General features: G+C 42.0%; 1 protein-coding gene across 1 annotated transcript in view; it reads right to left on the bottom strand.

The window, feature by feature from the left end:
• DEPDC1B (DEP domain containing 1B) overlaps positions 1-27,335 on the bottom strand; it is a 92,634-nt gene extending 65,299 nt beyond the window's left edge. Inside the window, exons 1-2 of the mRNA XM_010853469.1 lie at positions 27,246-27,335; positions 20,237-20,502 (exon numbers count right to left, since the gene is read on the bottom strand). Of these exons, the coding sequence (XP_010851771.1) occupies positions 20,237-20,502; positions 27,246-27,293 (314 nt within the window). The 5' untranslated portion in view covers positions 27,294-27,335. The remainder of the gene's footprint in view (positions 1-20,236; positions 20,503-27,245) is intronic.
• Between the last annotated feature and the right edge of the window lie 30 nt (positions 27,336-27,365).

Genomic DNA, 27,365 nt, shown 5'->3' with positions numbered 1-27,365 from the left:
AAAAAAAAAAAAAAAAAAGGCGCCCAAGAGCCAATCTGTGCGGCACAAGAAAGGATGGTGCCCCGACTCAGAGAAGCACGGCTCACACCCCTCTTCAAGAGCAGCAGCCTCTAGGACAGCCTCCAGCCTCTAGCTGTTGCACCTTTCAGGCTTCCCCCAGGATGCTTCTAACACATCAGTGAGCTCAGTGCGGGTACTGGAGCCAGGTCAGTCCCACCAGAAGACACAAGACTCCCCCAGCAGGTAACGCTTGCCCAAGGACTTCCCTTCACATCAGCCGGGCCGAGACTGAGACCTTTTCAGAACTGTTCCCTGTGGGCTTGGCCCTCGTTCCTTAACTCCTCTTTCCTTTCTTTTATCTTTCCCAGGTGCTTCCCCCCAACCCTGGCATTATGATGCCTGTGTATCCACTGCCTTCCCGGTGAATCCTTCTCTTCTTGGAGGACCTGAACCTACAGAATCTTCTATTAATGTGCACTCCTTTCTGTGTGATACCTTCAAATCAATTCAAACAATCTAAGCGCGTGCTGCGTATCAGGCATGTTTCCATGACTTCTGTAAACCTAGTCTTATAACCTACAGGCTTCCCAGGTGACTCAGTGGTAAAGAATCTACCTGCCAAGGCAGGAGACACAGAAGACTTGGGTTCGGTCCCTGGGTCTGAAAATCCCCTGGTGAAGGAAATGGCAACCCACTCCAATATTCTTGCTTGAAAAATCTCAGGGACATAGAAGCCTGGAGGCATCGCATGGGGTGGCAGAGTCAGACACTACTGAGTACACACGCACAATGAACAACCTGTGCGTCGAGGCAAATTCCCACTCTTCTCAGAAAGCTAGTTTTAGGATTAACTGAGAAGAACTGATTGATGCCCATATGATCTCTATCACTTGAACAACACAGGTTTCAAGTGTGTGGGTCCACTTGCAAGGAGATTGTTTTCAATAAACATAGTGGGAATTTTTTGGAGATTTGCAACAATTTGAAAAAACTCACAGATGAACCATATAGCCTAGAACTATCAAAAAAATTAAGAGGAAAAATTAAGAGGAAAAATGCATAAACCATATGTAGAGACTAGTCTATTTTATCATTTACCACTGTAAAATAAACACAAATCTACTATAAAAAGCTAAAATTTATCAAAATTTACAAACAAACTCAGAGACTGTACATGGTACTATTTGCAGTTGAGAAAAATCTAACCAACATAAAAATGCGATATTAAAACTACATAAAACTGTGTACACACTGTACTACTGTAGCAATCCGCAGTCACATCCTGTTGCCATTACAGGGAGATCATGCTCCCAGTATCTGCTTACAATGCTCTGTGACTCACCACCTCCACATGAGCAGCTCATATCTCCAATAAATTGTGTTTCAAAGTAAAAAGCGATCTTTCACAGTTCTCATGTATTTTTTAATCATGCCTGGTGCCATAAACCTTGCGTAACACCATGGGACCCATACAAAATGCCGCCAGTGATGCTGGAAGTGCTGCCTAAAAAGCAGAGAAAAGTCATGGTATGACAAGAAACAGCTGAACTACTTGATATGTACCACAGAGATTGAGGTCTAAAAGTGTGGTTGCTCAAGACAAATGAATCCAGTGTAAGGATCATTGCTTTAAGAAAAAAAAAAGGGGGGGTGGGGGGAGAAATTAGTGAAGCTGCTGCTGACACTAAGAAGCCAGCAGGTGCAAAAACCTCGCACTTTTTGAGGAATACCTTTTTTTTTTTTTAATATATAAAATGTAGCTTTTATGTAGGTGCAGGATTGCTATAAGAAAGATGTATAGACTCTAATATGATTTGAGAAAAAGCAAAATCATTGTTTGGACAACTTAAAGCAAAAGAAAGAAAGGTGAAGGATCTAAAATCGGAGAATTTAAGGCCAGCAAAGAATGGTTTGGTAATTTCAGGAAAAAGTCTGGCTTAACAACAATGCAGAGATAACAGGACAAGCAGCTTCTGCTGAGCAAGAAGCAGCAGGTGAATTCCCCAACACCATTAAGAAGATCACTGAGGAGAAACTCAGATATGTGCCTTAACAGGTTTTTAATACAGATGGAAGAGTCTATATTACTTGGGGTTGAGGGGGTGAGGAATGCTACAAAGGGCATTTATTAATAAGGAAGAGACGGGAGCACCAGGATTTAAGGCAGAGAGGGTCAGGCTGTTGGTCAGGCTGTTGTGTGCAAACATGGTAGAGTTTACAATCCGGATTGCCCTTGACTATAAAGCTGCTAACCTCTGAGCCTTGAAGGGAAAACTAAACATCAGTTGCCAGTCTTCTAGTTTTACAAGAAGGCCTGGTCAACAAGAACCCCTTTTCTGGACCAGTTCCATTGGTGCTTTGTCCCTGGAAATATTTTGCCAGTAAGGGACTGCCTTTTAAAGTTCTTTTGATACTGGACAAGGCCAAGGCCCCCTGGCCACCCAGAACCCCATGAGTTCAACACTGAAGATGTCAAAGTGATCTACTTACCCTCAAATACATCTCTAATTCAGCCTGTATATCAGGGGGTCATAAGGCCTTTACGGCTAATTTACACAAGATATTCTATAGAAAGGATTGTCACACTATGGAAAAGAACCCTGACAGAAAGTCAGGAAAGTCTGGAAAGATTACACCACTGATACCATTGTTGTTATGGTAAAAGCTCTGAAAGCTCTCAAATCTGAAACAGTAAGTTCCTGCTAAAGAGAAAATATGTCTAGATGTTGTGCATGACTTCACAGTATTTACAACAGAGCCAATCAAGGAAATCATGAAAGCTATTGTGGATATGAAAAAAAGGTGGAGGGCGAGGGGTTCAAGACATGGATCTTGGAGAAATTCAAGAGCTAACAGATGTCACACTAGAAGAATTAACAGAAGACAACTTGATGGAGAAAGATGCTTCCTAACCTGTGCCAGATGATAAGGACGAAGATATAGAAGAAGCAGTGCCAAAGGATTTCAGTTACTCAAGACTGCTTCTGACTTCTTTTACTACACAGATAGATCCACCTAGGATACAGGCACTGAAACTAAAACAAATGGTAGAACGATTGATTCGATACAGAAACATTTTTAGACAAATGAAAAGGCAAAAAAAGAAGTCAGAAATTATGATACATTCTGTAAAGTTCACCAAGTGAACCTGCCTCTCCTGCCTCCCTTCCCACCACCTCCTCTCCTCTCCCACCTCTGCCACCCCGAGACAGCAAGACCAACCCCCGCCCCCGCCTCCTCTCCAGCCTACCCATTGTGAAGACGGGATGAAGGCCTTTATGATGATCTACTTCTACTTAATGAACAGTAAATAATCATTATACTGTACAGCTAATAAGCTTATCTCCATGTGAAAATCTAGTGACACATCATTATCATCGTCACCTAAATACTCACTGTGAACATCTTGTGTAAGACGTGTACTGAAGTGGACAGCCTATCCTTAGACAGGCATAAGATGAGTGATATTTAATATATAACTAATAATGTAAACAATCAATATTAATAATAGCTATTTTATATTATTATATTGTTTTATATTATTTATATTTACATTATATAAATATATATTTATATAATATTCGTTTATATTTATATTATATAAACACAATATATTTATATTATTTTATATTATTAATATAAAACTAATAATGTAAATAAATAAATATTTAATATAAAACTAATAATAAACTATTTCATTACTTTGCTTTCAAAGAATTATATTATCATGTAGTATGCGGTATCTCTCTCTCTCTTCTATCTGGAGAAAATATCAGTCTATCATCACAGGTAACCAGCTTTTTTTTCTTAAATATAAGTGTTTCTAATACTGTATTACGAATATAACCTTAATACTATACACCATAAAAATTCTGTAAGAATTCATTCATTAGTGTATAGGGTAGGCTATTGTGGAGCAATCATACTGTTACTTCTTTGTTATCAATGCATGAGTCATCATAGTGAAGTGAAAGTCGCTCAGTCATGTTCATGGACTGTAGCCCGCCAGGCTCCTCTGTCCATGGAATTCTCCAGGCAAGAATACTAGAGTGGGTAGCTGTTCCCTTATCCAGGGGATCTTCCCAACCTAGGGATCAAACCCAGGTCTCCACATTGCAGGCGGATTTTTTAGTGAAGCACTTGTAGCTCAGATCTTCCCTGGGTTGGGAAGATCCCCTGGAAAAGGGAATGGCAACCCACTCCAGTATTCTTGCCTGGAAAATCCTATGGACAGAGGAGCCTGGCAGGCTATAGTCCATGAGGTCACAATGAGTCAGTTTGAACTGTTATACCTGTAAATAAATATTAATTTATTTTTCATATTATCTCTTCATTTTTAATGTCTATTGTTAGTGATATAGATAACATCTACAGTGTTTTTATCATATAAGACAATATTGATTGCGGTGCTGACAGACAATTCATCCTATAAACAGAGTCAATTAACAGTATCAATAAATACAGGCCATAAGTATATCTTCTTTGGAAAAATGGCTAGTCAGGTCTTCTGCCTATTTTTTAAACAGGTTGTTTTTTTGATATTGAGTTGTATGAATTGTTTATATAGTTGGAGTATCAACCCTTTGTCATACATATTATTTGCAAATATTTTCTCTCATTCAGTAGGATGTCTTCATTTTATCAATGGTTTCCTTTGCTGGACAAAAGCTTTCAAGTTTAATTAGGTCTTATTTGTTTATTTTTTATTGTGTTTTCCTTGCCTCAGGAGACAGATTGAAAAAAAAAACAAACTATTGCTAAGACATGTCAAAGAGTGTACTGTCTGTGGTTTCTTCTAGGAGTTTTATAAACAACAGGCACATGAGAAGATGTTCAACTCTGCCAGTCATTAGGGTGATGCAAATCAAAACCACAGCCAGATTATCATCTCACACCTGTCAAAGTGGCTACTGTCAAGAAGGCAACAAATATAAGTGCTATAAATACAATACAAAATTATAAACATAAACATAAATGTTACTGAGGATGTGGAGAAAAGGGAACCCTACCCACTACTGGTGGGAATGTAAAGTGGTATAGCCACTACAGAAAACAGTATGGAATGTCCTCAAAAACTAAAAATAGAACTACCAAATGACCTCGTAATTCCACTCCTGGGCATATCTCTGAAGAAAATAAAAACACCAATTCAAGACGACATATGGGGCCTTCCCTGGTGGTCTAGTGGTTAAGAATCCACTTTGCAGTGCAGGGGATATGGGCTTGATCCCTGGTCAGAGAACTACGATCCCACAAGCCATGGAGCAATGAAGCCCGAGCACCACAACTAGAAAGCCTATGTGCCACAAACAGAAGATGCTGCATGACACAACAAAAACCCCACATGCAGCAACTAAGACCCAAGGCAGCCAAATAAATATTTTAAAAAGGAAGACACGTGCACCCCAGTGTTCACAATGTTGCTCAGTCCTGTCCAGCGCTTTGCAATCTCATGAACTGCAGCACTCCAGGCTTCCCTGTCCTTCACCATTTCCAGGAGTTTGCTCAAACTCATGTCCATTGAGTCAGTGATGCCATCCAACCATCTATCTCATAGCAGCGTCATTTACAACAGACAAGACATGGAAGCAACCTAAGTGTCCATCAACAGATGAACGGATAAAAAAGATATGTTGTGTATACACACACACACACACAGTGGAATATTATCCAGTTGTTAAAAATTAAATTTTGCCATCTGCAACAGCATGGTTGGATCTGGAGGGTATTTATTATGCTTAGCAAAATAAGTCAGAGAAAGACAAATACTGTTTGTTTTCATGTACACGTAGAGTCTTTAAAAAAAAGAATGAATATAACCTATAAATATAGTTTAATACTATAAATGCATTTTTTCTTCCTTAAGATTTTCTTACCATTTTGTTTTGTTTAACTTATTTCGTTGTAAGAATACAGAGTATGATATATAACATACAACATATGTGTTAACTGACAGTTAATTATCATCAATAAGGCTTCCAGTCAACAGTAGGCTCTCAGTACTTAAATTTGGGGGGAACGGGTGGTGGGGGGAATCAAAAGTTAGACTCAGATTTTGGACTGTGCAGGAGGTCTGCACGCCTAACCCCTACGTTGTTCAAGGGTCAACTCTATTTTGTCTCAAGGTCAACTGTATTGAGAACTGCTACTCAATCTACTATTCAATCTACCTTCTCTGACTGAAAAGAGCTTTCTCCCCATCTGAAATGGGAGCATTCAGTGAGTTGAGCACCTTTGATTTTTCTAGATTCCACTGCTCCATTCCCTACTAATGACACATCATTCCCTATTAATGATAATAACCAGGCATCATAAATTCATAGAAAAGAAATCTGGTCAAGGATTTAAAAAGAAAAAATTTCAAGAGCAAATCCAAGAAGACCAAGTAGATAAAACAAATATCAAGGGAAGGGATAATAAAGTAACCTGACAGGGAACATGTAGCTATGACCAAAAATGAAGGCCCAAGATCGAAAAATAAATCACAAATTTAAAATTTGCATGAGTTAATCACCAAAAGCCTAAAAAAGGACACTACAAAACAAAAGTTTATCAGTTACCAGGAGTTGCCTTTTGTGAGTTAGGACAACCCAGTTCAACCTTCTGCGTAACACATCTACTGGCATCTTTTACATCCAAAGATAGCAATGATAATGTAACCTCAGACTAAGCCTGACTGATATAGAACTTTCAGCCCTCGGGCCACGCGTAACCATTATTCTTAGTAGACTCTGCAACAGTGCTGCAGGGATCCCGAGCTCTGTGCCCAAGTCTCTGGTGGCTTCGGGCCAATCTGATCCAGTGCTTGGCTCTGAGGCACACAGAAAGTATGGAGCTATTTCCTAGGCCCAGAAAGCTGCCCCAGTTTTGTCACTTCCATAGGTGCTGCTTGTTTATCAGTCTGAGTCTGGAAAACTGGGATCAGAAAATTTTTTTAATTTAAAAAGCTAGGACAAGGAAGAGAAAAGGAAGTCCCCCAGCACACACAGTAGGAACCACAAGTGACAGGTGAGTGTGAAAGACACCACTAGCACCACGGTGACTTGTCCTTGCTCCCGCAAGCCACCACTGCCATCTCAAGAAATTCTAAGATGTCTAAAATCCGAAGAAAAACACACCAACTGCCAAGGGCAGGTGGCATGCCTGCACGCCAACCGCTTAGGGGCTGGGAGAGAGCGTCTCACCCACCTAGGCTTCCACTAGGGTCAGGAAGGAGGGGCGGGGCCTGTCTCCCACCAAAGCTCCCACAAACAAGTTCTCCTGCAAAAAAAAAGTTTAGAATGTGTGGCAGCAAAAAAAAGTCAAATGCCTATTGCATATTTTCCCATCATTACTCCCCAACTATGACACCACAATCTGGACGTTCATTCTTGACCCATGCGGGAGGCACGGGGACAGACACCCTGAGACGCTCATCCAGTACCTGAGGCCCCAGAGCTCTTGAGACAGGAAAGAGGAACAAAGCCATTCCAAAGACTCAGACCCCCCACTGAACACTGTAGGTGTTTGAGGAACTACAAGGTATGATGGATTGACAGTTGCCTTGAAAAAGACTTTTGTTACATTCCAGTCATCAGTAAAAGAAAATGCTAAGTATTCACAAAAATTCTAAATGAAAACAACAATTTCAGACTAACGGATAACACGTTTAAAAAGTATCAGACTTCAAGCAAGCCTGAAGGTCTACAGAACAGTTAGGGGCTCGCTTGGAATTTGGCTATAAAATAAGGGTCCGTCCTTCCTTTTCAACCCCATGGCTGACATTCTCATCTGGGCAACACCCTCCCCCACCGCAGTTACCTGAAAACCTCACCAGTTTCTCTGCCTTAACTATTCTATTACTACTATTCAATTAACTCTATTCTAGAACACAGACTTCATTTCTACTCAAAGCATGGGCCTTGGCTGCTTTTTCCTTTTACATAAACATCAACGCCACAGCCAGGTGTTTAAGAAACATCACCAAATTTAGCCCTATGACTTCCTATTAATAAAACTCCTTCCTCCCTCTTCTCCCAGTAAAGCTGCCTTAGGCATACCTGACTGAGAGCGGAGGTCCTACCATCCCTGTCTCCTGTAATTCCCGCCCCCTCCCTTTCCCGTCTCATCATCCAGACCCTACCCCATTCTCAGGACCCAGACAGATGTCCTCCACCTACTATTCCAGGAGGCTGCACAACTTCCATCCACATTGACTGGCTCACAAACTCTTCCTGCGCTGACCAGGCAGACAACAAAACCATGATACAATCTGGTAGGATGTAGAGAAGTGATGGGAAAGGTGGCAACTGGGAGGGTGGGGGAGGATTTTCTATTCTAAAGACCTGCAGTATCACAAATGTTAAGACCCTGTGTTAGAAGCTAATAATATTAGATGCCTGTGGGAAAGGCAACTGGGTGGAGAGTTTGTCTTTTTCTCTATTCAGTTCCATATTTATTTATTCCAGGTCTATTATCACACTGTTTAGCCCCATGGCATTTTAGTTTCTGATAAAGCAAAAAGTCCCGCCAAAGATTTTTTGCCTACTTTTGTGCCTTTTCTCTTCTGGATGAATTTTTACTCTTGTCAACTGAAACCATAACTCTCAGAGACTACTCTGAGAGACTGCTCCAAAGAGGTTAGGGGAGAGCCAAGATATAGGAGTTTTGTGACAAAGTCCAGATAGTGGGAATAATGAAAGATTACTGTCAATTAAAGAGAATCACATATCTCAAGTTAATGAACTTAGCACTTTTATGTATACGGGAAGATGCAAGAACTGGGCTTATGGAACTCACTCCTCTGATATGCACCTCAGCTACCTGGGACCAGCATCCTCTGCTTTCTCACCCTGAGTCTCAATGGCTGCAACATCCTCTGTTTACTGACAATGGCAGGAGGCTTTCTTAGTCCACAGAAGCAAGTGGGATAATGGTGTGGAGCAGGGGTGCCTAAAAGAACTCATTCTGTCCCTGATGCTGGGAAAGACTGAGGGCAGGAGGAGAAGGTGGTGATAGAGGAAGAGATGGGTGAATGACATCATCAACTCAATGGACATGAGATTGAGCAAGCTCCGGGAGATGAAGGACAGGGAGGCCTGGCATTCTGGGGTCCATGGGGTTGAAAACTCTGGCATGACTTAGCGACTCAACAACTGTCATTGTAAACTTTCACACAATAGGATTTATCCCTGTTTTACTGCTATGATTTAAAAAACTGAAAATAAAAGCAATATACATTCTATGAGTAATATAAAGAAGAAAGAAAATAATTTGTGCTGTCTTTAAACCCTCTATCCAGAAATAGCTACTGTTAACATTGTGACTTTTCTATATTTTTTTGCTAAAGCTTTTATATGGAAAAAAGAAACAATAAAGTATTTTCTAATCTGCTATTCCTCCTCTACTGCTGTTGTGCATTTGAAAGTTATTTAACTTCTTCTCATCCAAGTCAAACTGGAATTTAGGGTATAAAAAGCCAACACAACTTCAGAATAATAAAAATAAGAAAGATTCAATGCAAGTTCAAGGCTTGAACCCCACCTTGGGGATGCAAAGTAGAAGGGAGATTTTCACTGAATATGCCTTGTCTAACTCAATGAAACTATGAGCCATGCCATGTAGGGCGACCCAAGACGGACAGGTCATAGTGGAGAGATCTGACAGAATGTGGTCCACTGGAGAAGGGAATGGCAAACCACTTCAGTATTCTTGCCTTGAGAACCCCATGAACAGTATGAAAAGGCTAAAGACATGATACTGACAGATCACAGGTAGGTGCCCAACATGCTACTGGAGAAGAGTGGAGAAATGACTCCAGAAGGAATGAAGAGGCAGAGCCAGAGCAAAAACAACACCCAGTTGCGGACGTGACTGATGATGGAGGCAAAGTCCAACGCAAAGAGCAATACTGCATAGGAGCCTGGAATGTTAGGTCCATGAAACAAGGTAAATTAGCACTAGTCAAACAGGAGATGGCAAGAGTGAATACTGACAGTTTAGGAATCAGTGAACTAAACTGGACTGGAATGGGCGAATTTAATTCAGATGACCATTATATCTACTACTGTGGGCAAGAATGCCTTAGAAGAAATGGAGTAGCCCTCATAGTCAACAAAAGAGTCCGAAATACAGTACTTGGGTGCAATATCAAAAACAACAAAATGATCTCTGTTCGTTTCCAAGGCAAATCTTTCAATATCACGGGAATCCAAGTCTATGCCCCGACCAGTAATGCCGAAGAAGCTGAAACTGAATGGTTCTAAGAGGACCGACAAGACCTTCTAGAACTAACACCCAAAAAAGATGTCCTTTACATCACAGGGGAATGGAATGCAAAAGTAGGAAGTCAAGAGATACATGGAGTAACAGGCAAATTTGGCCTTGGAGTACAAAATGAAGCAGGGCAAAGGATTTTTGCCAAGAGAACATGCTGGGCACAGCAAACACCCTCTTCCAACAACACAAGAGAAGACTCTACACATGGACATCACCAGATGGTCAGGTTGATTACATTCTTTGCAACCAAAGATGGAGAAGGTCTATACAGTCAGCAAAAACAAGACTGGGAGCTGACTGTGGCTCAGATCATGAACTCCTTAATGCCAAATTCAGACTTGAAGAAAGTAGAGAAAACCACTAGACCATTCACGTATGACCTAAATCAAATCCCTTACAATTATACAGTGGAAGTGACAAATAGATTCAAGAGATTAGATCTAATATACAGAGTGCCTGAAGAACTATGGACAGAGGTTTATGACACTGTACAGGAGGCAGGGATCAAGACCATCCCCAAGAAAAAGAAATGCAAAAAGCCAAAATGGTTGTCTGAGGAGGCTTTACAAAGAAAAGAAGAGAAGCTAAAGGCAAAGGAGAAAAGGAAAGATACACTCATTTGAATGCAGAGTTGCAGAGAATAGCAAGGAGAGATAAGAAAGCCTTCCTCAATGATCAGTGCAAAGAAATGGAAACAACAAAATGAGAAAGACTAAAGATCTCAAGAAAATTAGAGATACCAAAGGAACATTTCATGCAAAGATGGGCACAATAAAGGACAGAAATGGTATGGACCTAAAAGAAGCAGAAGATATTTTAAAAAGGTGATACACAGAAAGAACTATACATAAAAGATCTTCATGACCCAGATAACCATGATGGTGTGATCACTCACCTACAGCCAGACATCCTGGAATGGGAAGTCAAGTGCGCTTTAGGAAACATCACTACAAACAAAGCTAGTGGAGGTGATAGAATTCCAGTTGAGTTATTTCAAGTCCTAAAAGATGATGCTGTGAAAGTGCTGCACTCAATACACCAAAAAATCTGAAAAACTCAGCAGTGGACACAGGACTGGAAAATATCAGTTTTCATTCCAACCCCAAAGAAAGGCAATGCCAAAGAATGTTCAAACTACCACACGATTGTACTCATCTCACACGCCAGCAAAGTTATGCTCAAAATTCTCCAAGCCAGGCTGCAACAGTATGTGAACTGTGTTCAGATGTTCAAGCTGGTTTTAGAAAAGGCAGAGGAACCAGAGATTAAATTGCCAACATCCGCTGGATCATGGAAAAAGCAAGAGAGTTCCAGAAAAACATCTACTTCTGCTTTATTGATTACGTCGAAGCCTTTGACTGTGTTGATCACAACAGAGTGTGGAAAATTCTTTAAGAGATAGGAATAACAGACCACCTTACCTACCTCCTGAGAAATCTGTATGCAGGTCAAGAAGCAACAGTTAGAACTGGACATGGAACAACGGACTGGTTCCAAATTGGGAAAGGAGTACGTCAAGGCTGTATATTGTCACCCTGCTTATTTAACTTATAGGCAGAATACAACATGCAAAATGCTGGACTGGATGAACCACAAGCTGGGATCAAGATTGCCAGGAGAAATATCAATAACCTCAGATACACAGATGAACCACCCTTTTAGCAGAAAGTGAAAAGAAAATAAAGAGCCTCTTGATAAAAGTCAAAGAGGAAAGTTAAAAACCTGGCTTAAAACTCAACATTCAAAAAATTAAGATCATGGCTTCTGGTCCCATCACTTCATGGCAAAAGATGGAGAAACAATGGAAACAGTGACAGACTTTATTTTCTTGGGCTCCAAAATCACAGCCATGAAATTAAAAGATGCTTGCTCCTTGGAAGAAAAGCTATGACTAACCTAAACAGCATATTAAAAAGTGGAGACATTACTTTGCCAACAAAGGTCCATCTAGTCAAACCTATGGTTTTTCCAGCAGTCATGTATGGATGTGAGAGTTGGACTATAAAGAAAGCTGAGTGCTGAAGAACTGATGCTTTTGAACTGTGGTGTTGGAGAAGACTCTTGAGAGTCCCTTGGACTGCAAGGAGATCAAACCAGTCAATCCTAAAGGAAATCAGTCCTGAATATTCACTGGAAGGACTGATATTAAAGCTCCAATACCTTGGCCACCTGATACAAAAGAAATGATTCATTGGAAAAGACCCTGATGCTGGGAAAGATTGAAGGCAGGAGGAGAAGGAGATGACAGAGGATGAGATGGTTAGATGACATCACAGACTCGATGGACCTGAGTTTGAGCAAGCTCTGGGAGTTGGTGATGGACAGGGAAGCCTGTCCATGGCATACTGCAGTCCATGAGACCACAAAGAGTCGATAAAACTGAGCAACTGAACTGAACATCCAGGTCAAACTGTAATTTAGAGAATAAAAAACCAACACAACTTTAGAATAAATAATAAAAATAAGAAAGATTCAGTGCAAGTTCAAGACTTGAACCCCACCTTGGGGAAGCAAAGTAGAAGGGAGATTTTCATTGAATATACTCTTTGTGCTGTGTTCAATTACTTCAGTTGTATCCGACTCTCTGTGATCCCATGGACTATAGCCCACCAGGTTCCTCTGTCCATGGGATTCTGTCCATGGGATTCTCCAGGCAATAATACTGGAGTGGGTTACCATGCCCTCCTCGAATATACTCTTCTGTACTTTGTAAATTTTGATACAAAGGAATGCATTACCTTCACAAAATTGAAAAATAAAAATGAGAAAAAATTTTTCAATGACTGAAAACATAATGCTGCTGCTGCTGCTGCTAAGTCGCTTCAGTCGTGTCTGACTCTGTGTGACCCCATAGATGGCAGCCCACCCGGCTCTCCCGTCCCTGGGATTCTCCAGGCAAGAACACTGGAGTGGGTTGCCCTTTCCTTCTCCAATGCATGAAAGTGAAAAGTCAAAGTGAAGTCGCTCAGTTGTGTCCGACTCTAGCGACCCCATGGACTTCAGCCTACAAGGCTCCTCTGTCCATGGGATTTTCCAGGCAAAAGTACTGGAGTAATGCTAGTCAAACAAAATAGCTATGTTAACCCAAGGACTGTAAGTGCAGTGCCTCTTATTTTTTGGTTAAACTCAATACTGCCTTGGTTCTACCACTTATCTTTTTCATACATGTATACTCTCTCTTAAGAGAGACTGCAAAACTGAGGAGGAAAAGAATGTTGTATTTATTTCTTATCTTCTTCATCACCTAAGCCTTGGAAAACCCCTGTGATAAGTACTCAATATTTGGAATGATGAAAGTTTAGAATGGAAAAAGACCTTAGAGATATAGTTCAGGGGCTTCCCTGATGATCCCGTGATTAAGAATCTGCTTTGCAATGCAAGGAACACCAGTTTGATCCCTGGTCCGGGAAGATCGCCTTCCCTGGTGGCACAGTTGATAAAGAATCTGCCTGCCAATGCAGGAGATGCGGGTTCAATCCCTGGATCAGGAAGATCCCCTGGAGTAAGAAATGGCAACCCACTCTAGTATTCTTGAGGGAAATCCAATGGACAGAGGAGCCTGGCATGCTACAGTCCATGGGGCTGCAAAGAGTTGGACACAACTGAGCACACACGCACACACACTGGGAAGATCCCACACGCTGTGGGGCAACGGAGTCCATGTGCCAACTACTGAAGCCTGTGCACCCGAGAGTCCACACTCTGCAACAAGAGAAGCCACAGCAGTGAGAATCCCACGCACCAAAACTGGAGTAGCCTCCACTCACTGCGACCAAAGAAAGCCTGTGCACAGCAACAGCGACCAGTACAGCCAAAATAAATAAATGTTTTAAGAACTAGTCCCAGTCCTGTCATTTTATAGATGAAAAAACTGATGCATAAGAAGGGTACAAAATTTATCTAGCCATCACATGATAAGAACACAAGACTTGAGGAAATGAATAAAAAGAAAAGAAAAACAAAACCACAATCACAATTTTGAAATTTACTATAAGAACAAAAGGTGTCCACTAGAGGGAGCCAATAGTCCATTAACTTGAAGTTCTTATCCCCCACTTCAAAAGATGCTGTTGGTTAGTCATTAAGTCGTGTCAAGTCCGACTCTTTAGCGACCCCAAGGAATGTAGCCCGCCAGGCTCCTCTGTCCATATGGCAACAATGAAGACTTTTTTCCAGGACCACAGGAGCATTTGGATTTCTTTCACTAGAGGTACAAATAGAAACTTTTCAAATCTCCAGTATTTTAAACGTGTTATTGGCATATAGCAAAATTGATCACTTTTTCCATTGTGTGTGCGTATGTGTATACTGCTCTATCAACAGACACTTGTGTAACCACCATCCCAATTAGGAAACATTTCCATTATTCACCAAAAACCTCTCTCCTGCTCTGACTGTATAGTCACACCCCTCACTGCACCCCATATACACAGCAGCATTCCATACAGATGTTCAGTGTTTATCCATTCACCCACGGAGGGACAGTTGAGTCAGTGGAGCAGCTATAAACATTCACATGCAAGTTTTTGTGTGAACATAAGTTTTCATTTCTCTAGGGTAAATGCTCTGGAGCAGAATATGGAGTCATATGTAAGTAATACATGTTTAATTTGAAAAGAGACTGAAAAATTGTTTTCCAAAGTGACTTTGTTTTTCAAAGTGTTAACCAACCTAGACTTCCCACCATCACTGGATGAGACTTCCAATTGCTCTGCACCCTCACTAGATTCTGGCATCATCAGTATTCTTATTTTAGCCATTCTACTAGGTATATAGAGGTATCTCACCAGGGTTTTAATTTGCATTTCCCTAGTGCTCTAATGATGAAGTGTCCTTTCAAATCTATTTTTTGAGTTGTTTTTTCACAGTTGAGTTTTGCAAATTTTTTATATATTCTTGATATTAGTCCACTTACTTGTGGTTTACAAATATTTTCTCCCCAACAGTCGCTAGTCTTCTCATCGTCTCACTAGCGCCTTTCACACAGCAAAAGTTTTTAATTTTGATGAAGTCCAATTTATCATGTTTTTGCTTTTATAAGTCATACGTTTGATGTCATGTCTAAACGCTCCTTGTCTGACTCTTGGGTATAAAGATTTTCTCCTGTTTTTTTAAAATTTTCATAGTTTTACACTGAAATCTATAATTCACTTTGAATAAATTTTTGTATAAAAAAATGAGGTTTAGGTGGAGCTTCGTTTCTTTGCATGTAGATGAACAGATGTTGAATTGTTCCAGTGTTGTGACTGCCGGTGGTATAGTGGCGAGCACAGTTGCCTTCCAATACTTCCAATGGCATTCGCCAAAAAGACTGATCTCTTCCTTTAAAGGAGCTTTTATATTTTCATCAAAAGTCAATTGGCCATATTCTTAAGTGTGTTTCTGGACTCGATTCTGTTCCACTGATCCAAGCATCCATCTACCCCTTCACCAATACCAGTCTTCATTACTGGGGTTTATAGGGTAAGTTTTCAAACTATGGAGCACGATTCCTGTTTTTTACATTAAGAACTGTGAAACTTATATTCAAGAAACCTGACAAAATCTACATGACAAATTTTAGGTTCAAATTAAAATAAACATGTTGGAAATAAGCCAGAAAAAATAAAAAAGCTAATATAAGAGAAAAGACAGAAAGAAAAGGAGAAACTAAGTAGAAGAAAAAGAAAAGGGGAAAGAATTGGGAACATGAGATGATACATATAAAGAGACAGAAGCAGAAGGACGAAGAAAAAAGGAACAGGAATACGTAGAAGAAGAAAATGGTTCCCTACACGTTAGATCAGAGCTTCTCTGGTGGCTCTGTGGTAAAGAACTACCTGCCAATGCAGGAGACGAGGGTTCAATCCCTGCGTCAGGCAGATCCCCTGAAGGAAATGGCAACCCACTCCAGTATTTCTGCCTGGGAAATCCCATTGACAGAGAAGCCTGCTGGGCTATAGACCATGGGGTCGCAAAGAGTTAGACACAACTTAGCAACTAAACAACACATTAGCTCGCACACACTACACTGGAACTAGTGAATTCCTCTCTGTAAACCATGAGCATCCAGTTACAACTGCATTCCAGAGCTAGCACTGGTAACGAGAGCAGGGCAAGGGCCAGGTAGAGGCTCCAGATCAAGGACCTATCCCGCTAAAAATCTGAAATAGACCAACCAAATAGACCAATAGCTCTTCTTATTAAATAGTCCAAATAACCAAACAGTATACACTTCTATTTTTATATAATCCACTACATTCAGTTCAGTCACTCAGTCGTGTCTGATTCTTTTTGACCCCATGGACTACAGCATGCTAGACTTCCCTGTCCATCACCATCTCCTGGAGCTTGCTCAAACTCACGTGCATCGAGTCAGTGATGCCATCCAATCATCTCATTCTCTGTCGTCCCCTTCTCCTCCTGCCTTCAATCTTTCCCAGCATCAGGGTCTTTTCTAAGGAGTCAGTTCTTTACATCAGGTGGCCAAAGTATTGGAGCTTCAGTATCAGTCCTTCCAATGAATATTCAGGACTGATATCCTTTAGGATTGACAGCTTGGATCTCCCTGCAGTCAGAGGGACTCTCAAGAGTCTTCTCCAACACCACAGTTCAAAAGCATCAATTCTTCAGTGCTCAGCCCTGTTTATGGCCCAACTCTCACATCCATACATGACTGCTGGAAAAATCATAGCTTTGACTAGACGCACCTTTGTTGGCTTTGGCGTTGCTGTTGGCATTAGGTTCAAATAATCCCACGTAACTATCTGTTCACATACATAAATGGGTGATTCAGGGATCAGCATGGAATTTCCTGGTGTTCTATTTAGATGCTTCAAAGAGACAAGTGTCTGGTTCTCTGAAGATGAAATATCCACTCTGTCTACTTCACAGGGTTGTCACAAAGATCAAATGAGATCATAAAGAGAAACTGCTACATAAACTGAAATTTCTCGTAAAAATACAAGGTAGTGCAGGTTCTTTTAATCTGAAGTTGAGGGCCACAAACTTGGTTAGACACAGATGATAGCATCCGTCTGGCTGGACGATGATGACCCTATGATGACCCCGATGACTATGATGTAATTGTCTTCACTGGTAGCAAATCTAGCCACTCTTTCTAGTCATCCGTGTTACCAACAGCAAAGAAGTGGTTCAGTAAATAGCTCTGGACCTTTCTCTGCAATATCTCTGATTGTTAGGAACATTCTCATATTAATTCACTATTTCCTATTATTCTTAGATTCTTGAAAAATAAAATATAGTTAACACATGTGAATGCAATCACACAATAAATACATTTTTTAAACTAGAAATAAGATTTAATACAGTAGAAAATAAAAACATAACTCATCATTTCTGTTATAAAATTCTGTGTGTGTGTGTAATTTCTGTCTTCAAAAAATACTCTAAGAGTCTTTATATTTCATGTTGCTTTGTCTGCCTATGCCTTTCTGTAACCGAGGCCCAGGCAACCACCCATCCCTACATTTACGTAAGTATTTCAGCTGATTATGTTCACCCTACCTCGTCTATTTGAGAAGACAGTTGATCATTCAGTATGTATTACATAGTACTTAACACATTCCTGGAATTCTGTGACTATATGAACACATGTTGACTACACCGACTATTTCTTGTTTACTATTCTGTTTTCTCATTCAGTCCTTAAATTAGTTAACAAGCTAGTCAACCTCATGCTATGGAAATGGAGGCAGTCAGGCACACCGCAAGAACACAGGCCTCAGACGCAGAGCCCTCAGTCCAAATTCTCTTTTCCTACCACCTGAGTGACTGTGGACAAGCTGGTACCTTTGGTCTCATTAATTTCCTTATTTTTAAGATTAGATAAGAGACATCTGCAGGTGCTGAGGTAAAGGAGGACTATGCAGTGGCTCTGGTCCATCACAGGCACTCCACAATGCTAGCTCCTTTCTTTCCAGTAAGAACTCTGAGCTGCCCATTCCGACTTCGACACTATTTACAGAGGCTCCTCCTCCACAAAGCATTGTAGGCATTTACCTTATAGATTCTTCACCTATTTTTCAAATCTAATATGCCTCGAGCTCCTGATGTCGCTCAAGGGCTCTCATTGTGGTTTGGCAGTGGTACTATTCGACCTCAAGGAGCAGGTGGGCACTGAGCAGGGAGGGCAGCCTGTCCCCAGTCCTCCCCGGGGCGCTGGCGAGCCAGTATGTCATCCCGAGCTGTATGCTCAGTCTTGGAAGCTGCCTCATGCCAACAGGCGCCTCTGCACTCCTGAGTGAGCTGACTCTCAACTCAGGGCACGGGCCCCTTAACAAACCGTTGAATGTCTAAATAGACTTCATCCCCAATTAATCTGAGAACATCAAACACCAGTTGTTAACATACAGGACTTAACACTAGAAAAACAGAAAGCTATGCATCTTCAAGTGGTAGATAATGAAAGAGGTACTACTCCCTTTACAACTCACAAGTATTGTATAAGAGAAACTGGGTAAAAAAACCCATTATTTCATGGGTGAATGTAATCTATCTGTGCACTTTATTTTTTAAAGGACAAACAATTAAGTCTTCATACTGAGGTGAGACACGCTCTGACAGTCACTACTCGGGGGCTGGCTCCTGGAACAGGCTCCTGTTTTACTCGCCTGGCATTTCTGAAAGCCTCATGGGACTCAATGGATGGTACCCAATCTAAGGTCACAATAAAACACTCTAAGTTACTCCTCCAGACAACCTCCTAGAAGTGTGAGCTACCTCTTGATGGGGTACAAGCAATTTTATAGCTTCCCAAGAGAAACAACCACTTAAGCATTCCCAATGAAGTGTGTCATGTGGAACCAGGGCTAGAGTCTCCACTGCCTGATACTAATAAGCACTATGGTCTCAGAACAGGCTAATATCACCCAAGATTCTAATTAAAAGTTGGATCAGCAAGCCAGAAATAACTGCCAAGTAGAGAGACAACTAATTGCCCAGCTGACAATCCTGATGCCTAGAGGAGGAGACTGTTGATGAAACTCCATGAGGAAGTTAGATCCTAAACATACACCAATGTCTGGTGTTAGCCTGAGTGCTGCTGACCACCCTCCACTTGCTCCACAGCCTTCCTCAGCAGCTAGTCCCAAAGGAACTAAAGACATGACTTAGGTAGGAAACAGTCACATTTTCTCTGCTCAAGGCCAGGTGTCCCAGTGGCCCCAAAATGCCTCGCTGAAGTGCTGTAAGAACATTCCTTATTCTTCTATTGGAATAAACAACAGCAAATATTAAGGGCTTGTCATCTTCATTTCTTCCTTTAATCCCTCACAGGTTCTTGGTGTTCTGGTAGCCCTCTCTGTAGATAACTCAACGATTCCTCTTTTCATTCTTCTTTAAGTATTCCCCCATTTCCTGAGTCTCAAGCAGGCCCTTTCCACCTCCAGGAATAAACCAGCCTAGCGTGCAATGAGAAGGGCAGTGTCAACAGAGGGACATCCTTGCCCTCAGATTATTGCATAGTAAGTAAGCAATCACAGAAGAGCACTGAAACGTGGCGGGGAGCAGCCATGCACTGCAGAGTTAATCTGAGACATGGGGAAATTCCAGCACAATTCTTCATGATAAGCCTGAGCTCTACTTGAAGACGAGACACCTCTGCCACTAACCCCCTGAACACACACCCTCACGCTGCTCAGAAAGGTGCAAGCCAGAGCTACTGTTTCACCCTTTCAGATTCCCCAGGAGAGACACTCTGCTACTATAGCCATCCTTCCAGGTTACGGAAGGCACGAAAAGGTTCCATTACTGAAAGCCACTGCAACAAAAGACTACTTAACGGGTGCTCTATGAAGCCAAGAACAAGCACAATCAGTTTTCTCATAGCAACAGATGCAGTTCTCCACCCTGCAAATCACAAATACAAGCATCCCCCCCGGGGACAAGGCAAGTTCTCTCACAGGAGGAATTTCATCAGACTGACCAGATCTATGCGTGCTCCCCATGCTCCTCCCCATCAGAGGTGACATGCCATTACCTGTACAAGTGACGGTTGTCCTCAAAGTCTTCCTGGCCCCATTTTCCCTTGATGTCTTCAATAACATGGTTCTTCAGGAACTTTTTTAGCAGTTGGACCGTTTGTTTGCGGGTCACTTCGGGGCCAAAGTTTTGGCTGCGCCTCAGCAGCTCGTGTAGCCAATCCACAGCTTCAGTCGCTGTGAAGCAATGCTCATAACTTTTGAAACGACAGCGATGTTTCCGTAATGGCATCTTGGCGCGAAAAAGTTCAACTGTTTCATTCCACTTGGGGCAAAAACAGAGGAAAGCATTTAGTGAATTTTTTAAAAGGTTACTGCATCCCAAATATTTAGGACAACAAATGGTGTTTTTCCATTTAAAAGACTGCCTTAATAAGAGAAGCAGTCGAAGTTTTTTGTTTTTTTTTTTTTCTATTTACGACCTTTAAATGTTAAGGTAACTTTATATAGTACCTGGTGTCAAAGCATGTTTAAAAATTCTGCACAATACTTTCCTATTCCAATACAAGCAAGCTTCCCATACAGGGGCCAAGGGTTTGATCCTGGTCAGGGAACTAAGATTCCACATGCCACATGATGCAGCCAAATTTAAAAAAGAAAAACAAAAATTTTAATCTAGATATCCACGCCATTATCAGCCATCCCAAAATTAAATGAAATGTTCACATGTGATGTTCTTCCTACATAATTACTCCATTTCCTTAGGACCCGTCATCCCACCAGTCCTACAAGTTCCGAAAATTCAGTCTTACTCTTAGGACCATTCTCTCTTCTTTCATGCTCCTCTTTCAAGTCTATTAATTTACAGACTCTGCATCTTATTTTTTACCTACCTTCCTACTGAAATCAGTCCTTCCTTTTTCTTTCAACGATAGCTCTGAGCTCAACATATTCTTTTTATTTCGCCCAACACCGTAACCTCGTTTTCCTCATCTTCCGAGTTTCTCTTTATACTCTCAGCTGCCCAGTCACCTCTGCACCTGTGGTCCATTCCTCTTCTCCCTTTGATCGCTAGCCTCTCTCAAGCACAGTAACCGTCCCTGAGTACACAGCACCACGTGCGTCAAGGGCCCAGGTCGGGTCTATTCACGCATGCTCTCTGGACGTGCAGCACAGGACACAGGCAGGTACTCAACACGCAAACGCCTAACTGGTCTTTCCCTTTTCCTATTTTTATTAAACCACCTCCTAACTTCATGCAATTTAAGTCTACTCTGATTCTCAATCATGTCTTCCTCCTGGCCAGATTCAAACATCTTTATGCCCTCTGCATATCAATTTTTCTACTTCATTTGACACTATAAGCCATGCTTCAAATTAAGTTGGTCCAGATTTAAACTTTTTTAAACTCTTAAAACCACACACAAAACAAATGCAATCTGTAGAGTAAGATAACATATAACCAGAATTTCTAAGACAAAATGAAAAATTCAACTCAAGAAAGGGCATTCAATAGAAAAATGAAAAAAACACTTAAACAGGCACTTCACATAAAAGAATCTCCAAATTTACCATAGTATATGCAGAGATGTTCAATCTCATGAATTAGCAGTGAAATGCAATAAATCCCCAATGCAATAATATACATGCCTACAGAATGACTAAAATGAAAAAGACGGGCAATACTAAGTGCTAATCAGAACATGAAGCAACCAGAAATTATGTGCACACTGTATAACCCAGAAATTCCATTCTTAAGTGTGTATATATATTCCGCAGAAGTATGTTAACCAAAAGCCACACTGTTCAAAATAGCACTATTCTTACTTAATTACATTCTTACTTAATTAATTAAAAACCCAAATGTCCATCAACATAAGAATAAACAAATTCATGCAACAGAATACTGTAATGAGAATAAACAAACTATTGCTTCATGCAGTAACATAGATGAATAACACAGATAAAATGTAATTGATAACTGTTTTTCGCTTCTCAACACGAGTCAAATTACAAAACACAACACTGAGTGTTGAAGTCAATCAGTTCAGTCACTCAGTCGTGTCCAGCTCTTTGTGACTCCATGGACTGCAGCACGCCAGGCTCCCCTCTCCATCACCAACTCCCAGAGCTTACTCAAACTCCTGTCCATCAATTCAGTGATGCCATCCAACAATCTCATCCTCTGTCGTCCCCTTCTCCTCCCACCTTCAATCCTTCCCAGCTGCTGCTGCTGCTGCTGCTGCTAAGTCACTTCAGTAGTGTCTGACTCTGTGCGACCCCATAGACGGCAGCCAACCAGGCTCCGCTGTCCCTGGGATTCTCCAGGCAAGAATACTGAAGTGGGTTGCCATTTCCTTCTCCAATGCATGAAAGTGAAAAGTGAAAGTGAAGTCGCTCAGTCGTGTCCGACTCTTAGCGACCCCATGGACTGCAGCCTACCAGGCTCCTCCCTCCATGGGATTTTCCAAGCAAGAGTACTGGAGTGGGGTGCCATTGCCTTCTCCAATCCTTCCCGGCAACAAGGTCTTTTCCAATAAGTCAGTTCTTTGCATCAGGTGGTCAAAGTATTAGAGTTTCAGTTTCAGTATCAGTCCTTCCAATGAATATTCAGGACTGATTTTCTTTAGGATGGACTGGTTTGATCTCCTTGCAGTCCAAGGGACTCTCAAGAGTCTTCTCCAACACCACAGCTCAAAAGCATCAATTCTTCGGTGCTCAGCTTTCTTTATATCCAACTCTCACATTCATACATGACTACTAGAAAAACCATAGCTTTGACTAGACAGACCTTTGTTGGCAAAGTAATGTCTCTGCTTTTTAATATGCTGTCCAAGTTGGTCATAGCTTCTCTTCCAAGGAGCAAGCGTCTTTTAATTTCATGGCTGCAGTCACCATCTGCAGTGATTTTGGAGCCCAAGAAAATAAAGTCTCTCACTGTTTTCATTGTTTCCCCATCTATTTGTCATGAAGTGATGCGACCGGATGCCATGATCTTAGTTTTCTGAATATTGAAATGTGCTTCCTATTTTTTTCTCTTGAACATTATTCCATTTCTTTACTTCTTAGAATCAAAAATATTATGATAGTGGAGTTATAATACAGCACTGGCCAGGGACTTCAGAGATAAACAAGTGCTAGATATAGGTGTACTTGCCACACACTGGCAGTGTGAACTTGACCATGTCAGTTCACCACTTTAGGCCTAAATAAAATGAGAGTCCCCTTCACAGATCACAGCCTTGTTGTGGCGAGGGGGCTTGCATTACTAATGAAGCTACAAGCTATGCTGTGCAAGGCCATCCAAGACAGACAGGTCAAAGTGAAGAGTTCTGACAAAACGTGGTCCCCTGGAGGAAGGGATGGCAAATCACTCCAGTATTCTTGCCCCAAAAACCCCATGAACAGTACAAAAAAAGACAAAATATGTGACACCAGAAGAGGAGCTCTCCCAGGTCAGAAGGTGTCCCCCTGGGGAAGAGCAGGGAGCAATTACTAATAGCTCCAGAAAGAATGAAAGTGCTGGGCCAAAGCAGAAATGATGCTCAGTTGTGGATGTGTCTGATGGCGAAAGTAAAGTCCAACGCTGTAAAGAACAATATTGCATCAAACTCCAGGAGACAGTGAAGGACAAGGGAGCCCAGTGTGTTGCAGTCTATGGGGTCGAAAAGAGCTGGACACAACTTGGCGACTAAACAAAAACAACAAAATGAGAGAACTGGGATCTTTAGAGCCCATTCAAACTCTCAGAGTCAATGACGCCTATAAGTCTTTTAAAGTTTACCTGTTACATCAGAAGATACAACTCAGAATTAAGTTCAAAGAATAGATTGGTAGATTTATGCTGTTTTCAGAAAAATCAATTTTCTTTCTCATCATTTCTTGTTAACTAAGGTTTACAGAACTATTTAATACATGGATTACAAAAATGAAAGTTATTTCAGTGAAGATGAGTAAATTGCTAATTAGCGTCCATATTCACCATGAATTGACTTACAGAGTCTGTCATTTGATTTTGGGCATAGACATTTACCTAGTCCATAAAATGTTATTTTCAGATAAGACTTTGGTACCTTAGAAAATGGAGCTGTACATGGTTTGAGAAAGTATAGTGAGCCGTGAAAGGAGGAAGCAAAGGCCCACTCACTGAGTACCACGAGGTTTTTCCCAAGCTTTTCTGAAGATTGGGTTGAGTGTGATGGTGGGAGAAGATGGAAATGGTAAACTGGGAACCAGGGAGGTAAGCAGAGCCGAGGCAGAGAAAGGGGGCTAGCTGATTCAACTGATAAAAGCTGATAACACTTAGAGACTTTACAATGGGGGGGGGGGGCCTGTAATGACTACAGAGATCACCAATAAATCAGGAATTCTCACTTAAAAAAAAAAAGCCTATCACTTTCTGTGTTTTCAAAAATCTGAGTTTAAGTTCAAGATTCTCAAACAGAATAAAGTCGAGAACTAATTGATACTTAGCAAATTCTGGTGAAACTGAGGTGTTTTCATCAATTATTCACATAATTTAGTTTCCTGTTTAACTTGATCAGTCTTGGCTAAATGTGACTTGAAAATCGCTTCTTGGGAACTGAAACTTCTGAAGAACAGAGTACTTTTCTTCATAAATTCTTTTGATAATACTTTAATGTGACTCAGAATCAAGAGTGTCTTTCACATAGGCAGGCTCCATCTACAGAGTTACTTCATACAATTCTGTGAATATGAGATTTTAAAAGTTTCAATTATCATGTAATTTATTTTTTTAGTCTAAAGCTGGAAGAAGGGGAACAAGTCACCCCAAGATCCAGCGTCTGTTTCCCCTGTGCAGTGAATAAATTGGCAGTTGTTCAGTCGCCAACTCACATGGACTGCAGCGCACCAGGCTTCCCTGTCCCTCACCATCTCTGGGAATTTGCCCAAGTTCATGTCCATTGAATCCGTGATGCCATTCAACCATCTCATCCACTGTTGTCCTCTTCTCTTTCTGCAGTAGGAGAATATTACTTTCCCTCCACAAAGGAGAGTAAGCTTTTTTGCTTTTTTTGTTTTTTAAGATCTTTTTTGATGTGAGCCATTTTTAAAGTCTTTATTGAATTTGTCACAACGTTGATTCTGCTTTACGTTTTTTTGTTTGGAGGGTGTAGGGTGTTGTTCTTTTTCCTTTTTGCGGGGGCGGGGATGGGGGGGCACCTAAGGCATGTGCACTCTTAGCTCCCTGACCAGGGATCAAACCCACAGCCCCTGCATTGGACGGAAACGTCTTAACCACGGGACAGCCAGGGCAGTCCCAAAGAGAGTCAAGTTTTTGAATGTCCCTGATAAAGCACAATCTGTATCTCATCCCTAAAGATGGACCGACCAATAGCCTTGACCCCAGATGGTTCCAAGTGGTAGCTGCTGCTGCTGCTGCTGCTAAGTCGCTTCAGTCGAGTCCGACTCTGTGCGACCCCATAGACGGCAGCCCACCAGGCTCCCCCGTCCCTGGGATTCTCCAGGCAAGAACACTGGAGTGGGTTGCCATTTCCTTCTCCAGTGCATGAAAGTGAAAAGTGAAAGTGAAGTCACTCATTCGTGTCCAATTCTTAGCGACCCCATGGACAGCGGCCCACCAGGGTCCTCCGTCCATGGTATTTTCCAGGCAAGAGTACTGGAGTGGGGTGCCATTGCCTTCTCCGTCCAAGTGGTAGAGGCACTGTGAAATGGAACTTGATAAGAAAACACTATTTTAAAAAACACTACTTGTCCCCTGTCACCAGCATCCATACCTCTTAGAGACTAGCCCAAAGGAAAACCTAAATTTATATGAATTTTTTAAATGAATAAATCAGTATGGGTCATATGTATACCTATGGCTGATTCATGTCGATGTTTGACAGAAAACAATAAAATCCTGTAAAGCAATTATCCATCAATTAAAAAATTAACAAATTTTTAAAACATCATTATGGGTGTCTGAAGTGGATTATTTGCATAAATGAGGGCAATAACATCTTCCATCCTGTTATCTTTTCCTGGATATTGCTTAGGGGTGCAAGGAACAATGAGCCTAATTCTCGAGTTAGCTGTGGCCAGAAGTGGTGACAGACCAAGGAGTGCAGTCTCTTCCTCCGAAATCACCTTTAAGCTTTCATTAAAAGTCGTCTAAAACCGACCCTGGACATGACCAAATTATCTCCACTTATTCCATTATGAAATTGCTATAATCACTTGCTTCAGGTCACAAAGAAATCAAGTATGCCTCAGAACTCTGATTAACAACGCTCTTCTCCCAGGAAAAAAAGGCAGCACCCTGGACCACTGGGGTCTGAAAAAAGTGAAGTCGCTCAGTCGTGTCGGACTCTTTGAGACCCCATGGACTGTAGCCCATCAGGCTCCTCTGTCCATGGGATGTTCCAGGCAAGAGTACTGGAGTGGGTTGCCATTTCCTTCGCCAGGGGATCTTTCCAACCCAGGGATCGAACCTGGGCCTCCCGCATTGCAGGCAGACGCTTTACCGTCTGAGCCATCAGGGAAGCTGTGAAGGCTCTTTCAAATCATCCGTCCGGGCCCACCCTTCCCCTTCATTTAGGTGGGTGCTGATAGAAAAAGAAACATCAGGAGCCGGAAACGTGGCCAGAGAGATCCATCTCTGTTTAGGGTACCGTTGCAAAGAGCCTCAAGTGTCAACCACAAGTGACACTCAGGATGACACGCCCTGCCCGTAACGGGCGGCGGGTGGCCCGAAAATGACGGACTGACGGTCTTTCCTTTCCCGGCGGGGGACGTAGGGTTCCGGAGGACCAGGAAAGGGGAGGAGGGTGCCGTCGTGCTCTTCCGGGCGCTTTAAACCCGGAGTCGCCGTTCACTGGCGAGAACCCAGCCACCGTCACGGGATCCAAGCCGCGCCCACCCTCGACAGGCTGGGCCCGCGACCGGGCTAGCCTTTAAGCATCTAGAATTTGGCCTCACAGGCTGAAACACGCCCCGCCTCCAGAACTCGGCCGGACTAGCTCTGGAGAAGCGAGGACTGAAGAGTCAGCGGTCGGCCCGCAGGCCGGGGACTCGCTTCGCCCAGACCCCCGCACACACACTCACCAGCCTGGTGGCCCGGTATGGCCCGGGCCCCACGATGCGGTGCTCCATGGGCCCGCACGCCACGGCGGCGACCAGCGCCGATCCCCGAGTCCCAGGCGCCGCAGTTTGAATCCCGAGCCC

This window comes from Bison bison, unplaced genomic scaffold (assembly GCF_000754665.1).
Source record: "Bison bison bison isolate TAMUID 2011002044 unplaced genomic scaffold, Bison_UMD1.0 scf7180017864328, whole genome shotgun sequence".
NCBI classification, from domain to species: domain Eukaryota; kingdom Metazoa; phylum Chordata; class Mammalia; order Artiodactyla; family Bovidae; genus Bison; species Bison bison.
The sequence above is the reverse complement of the archived record's forward strand: the minus strand, read 5'-3'. Positions and strand labels throughout refer to the sequence as shown.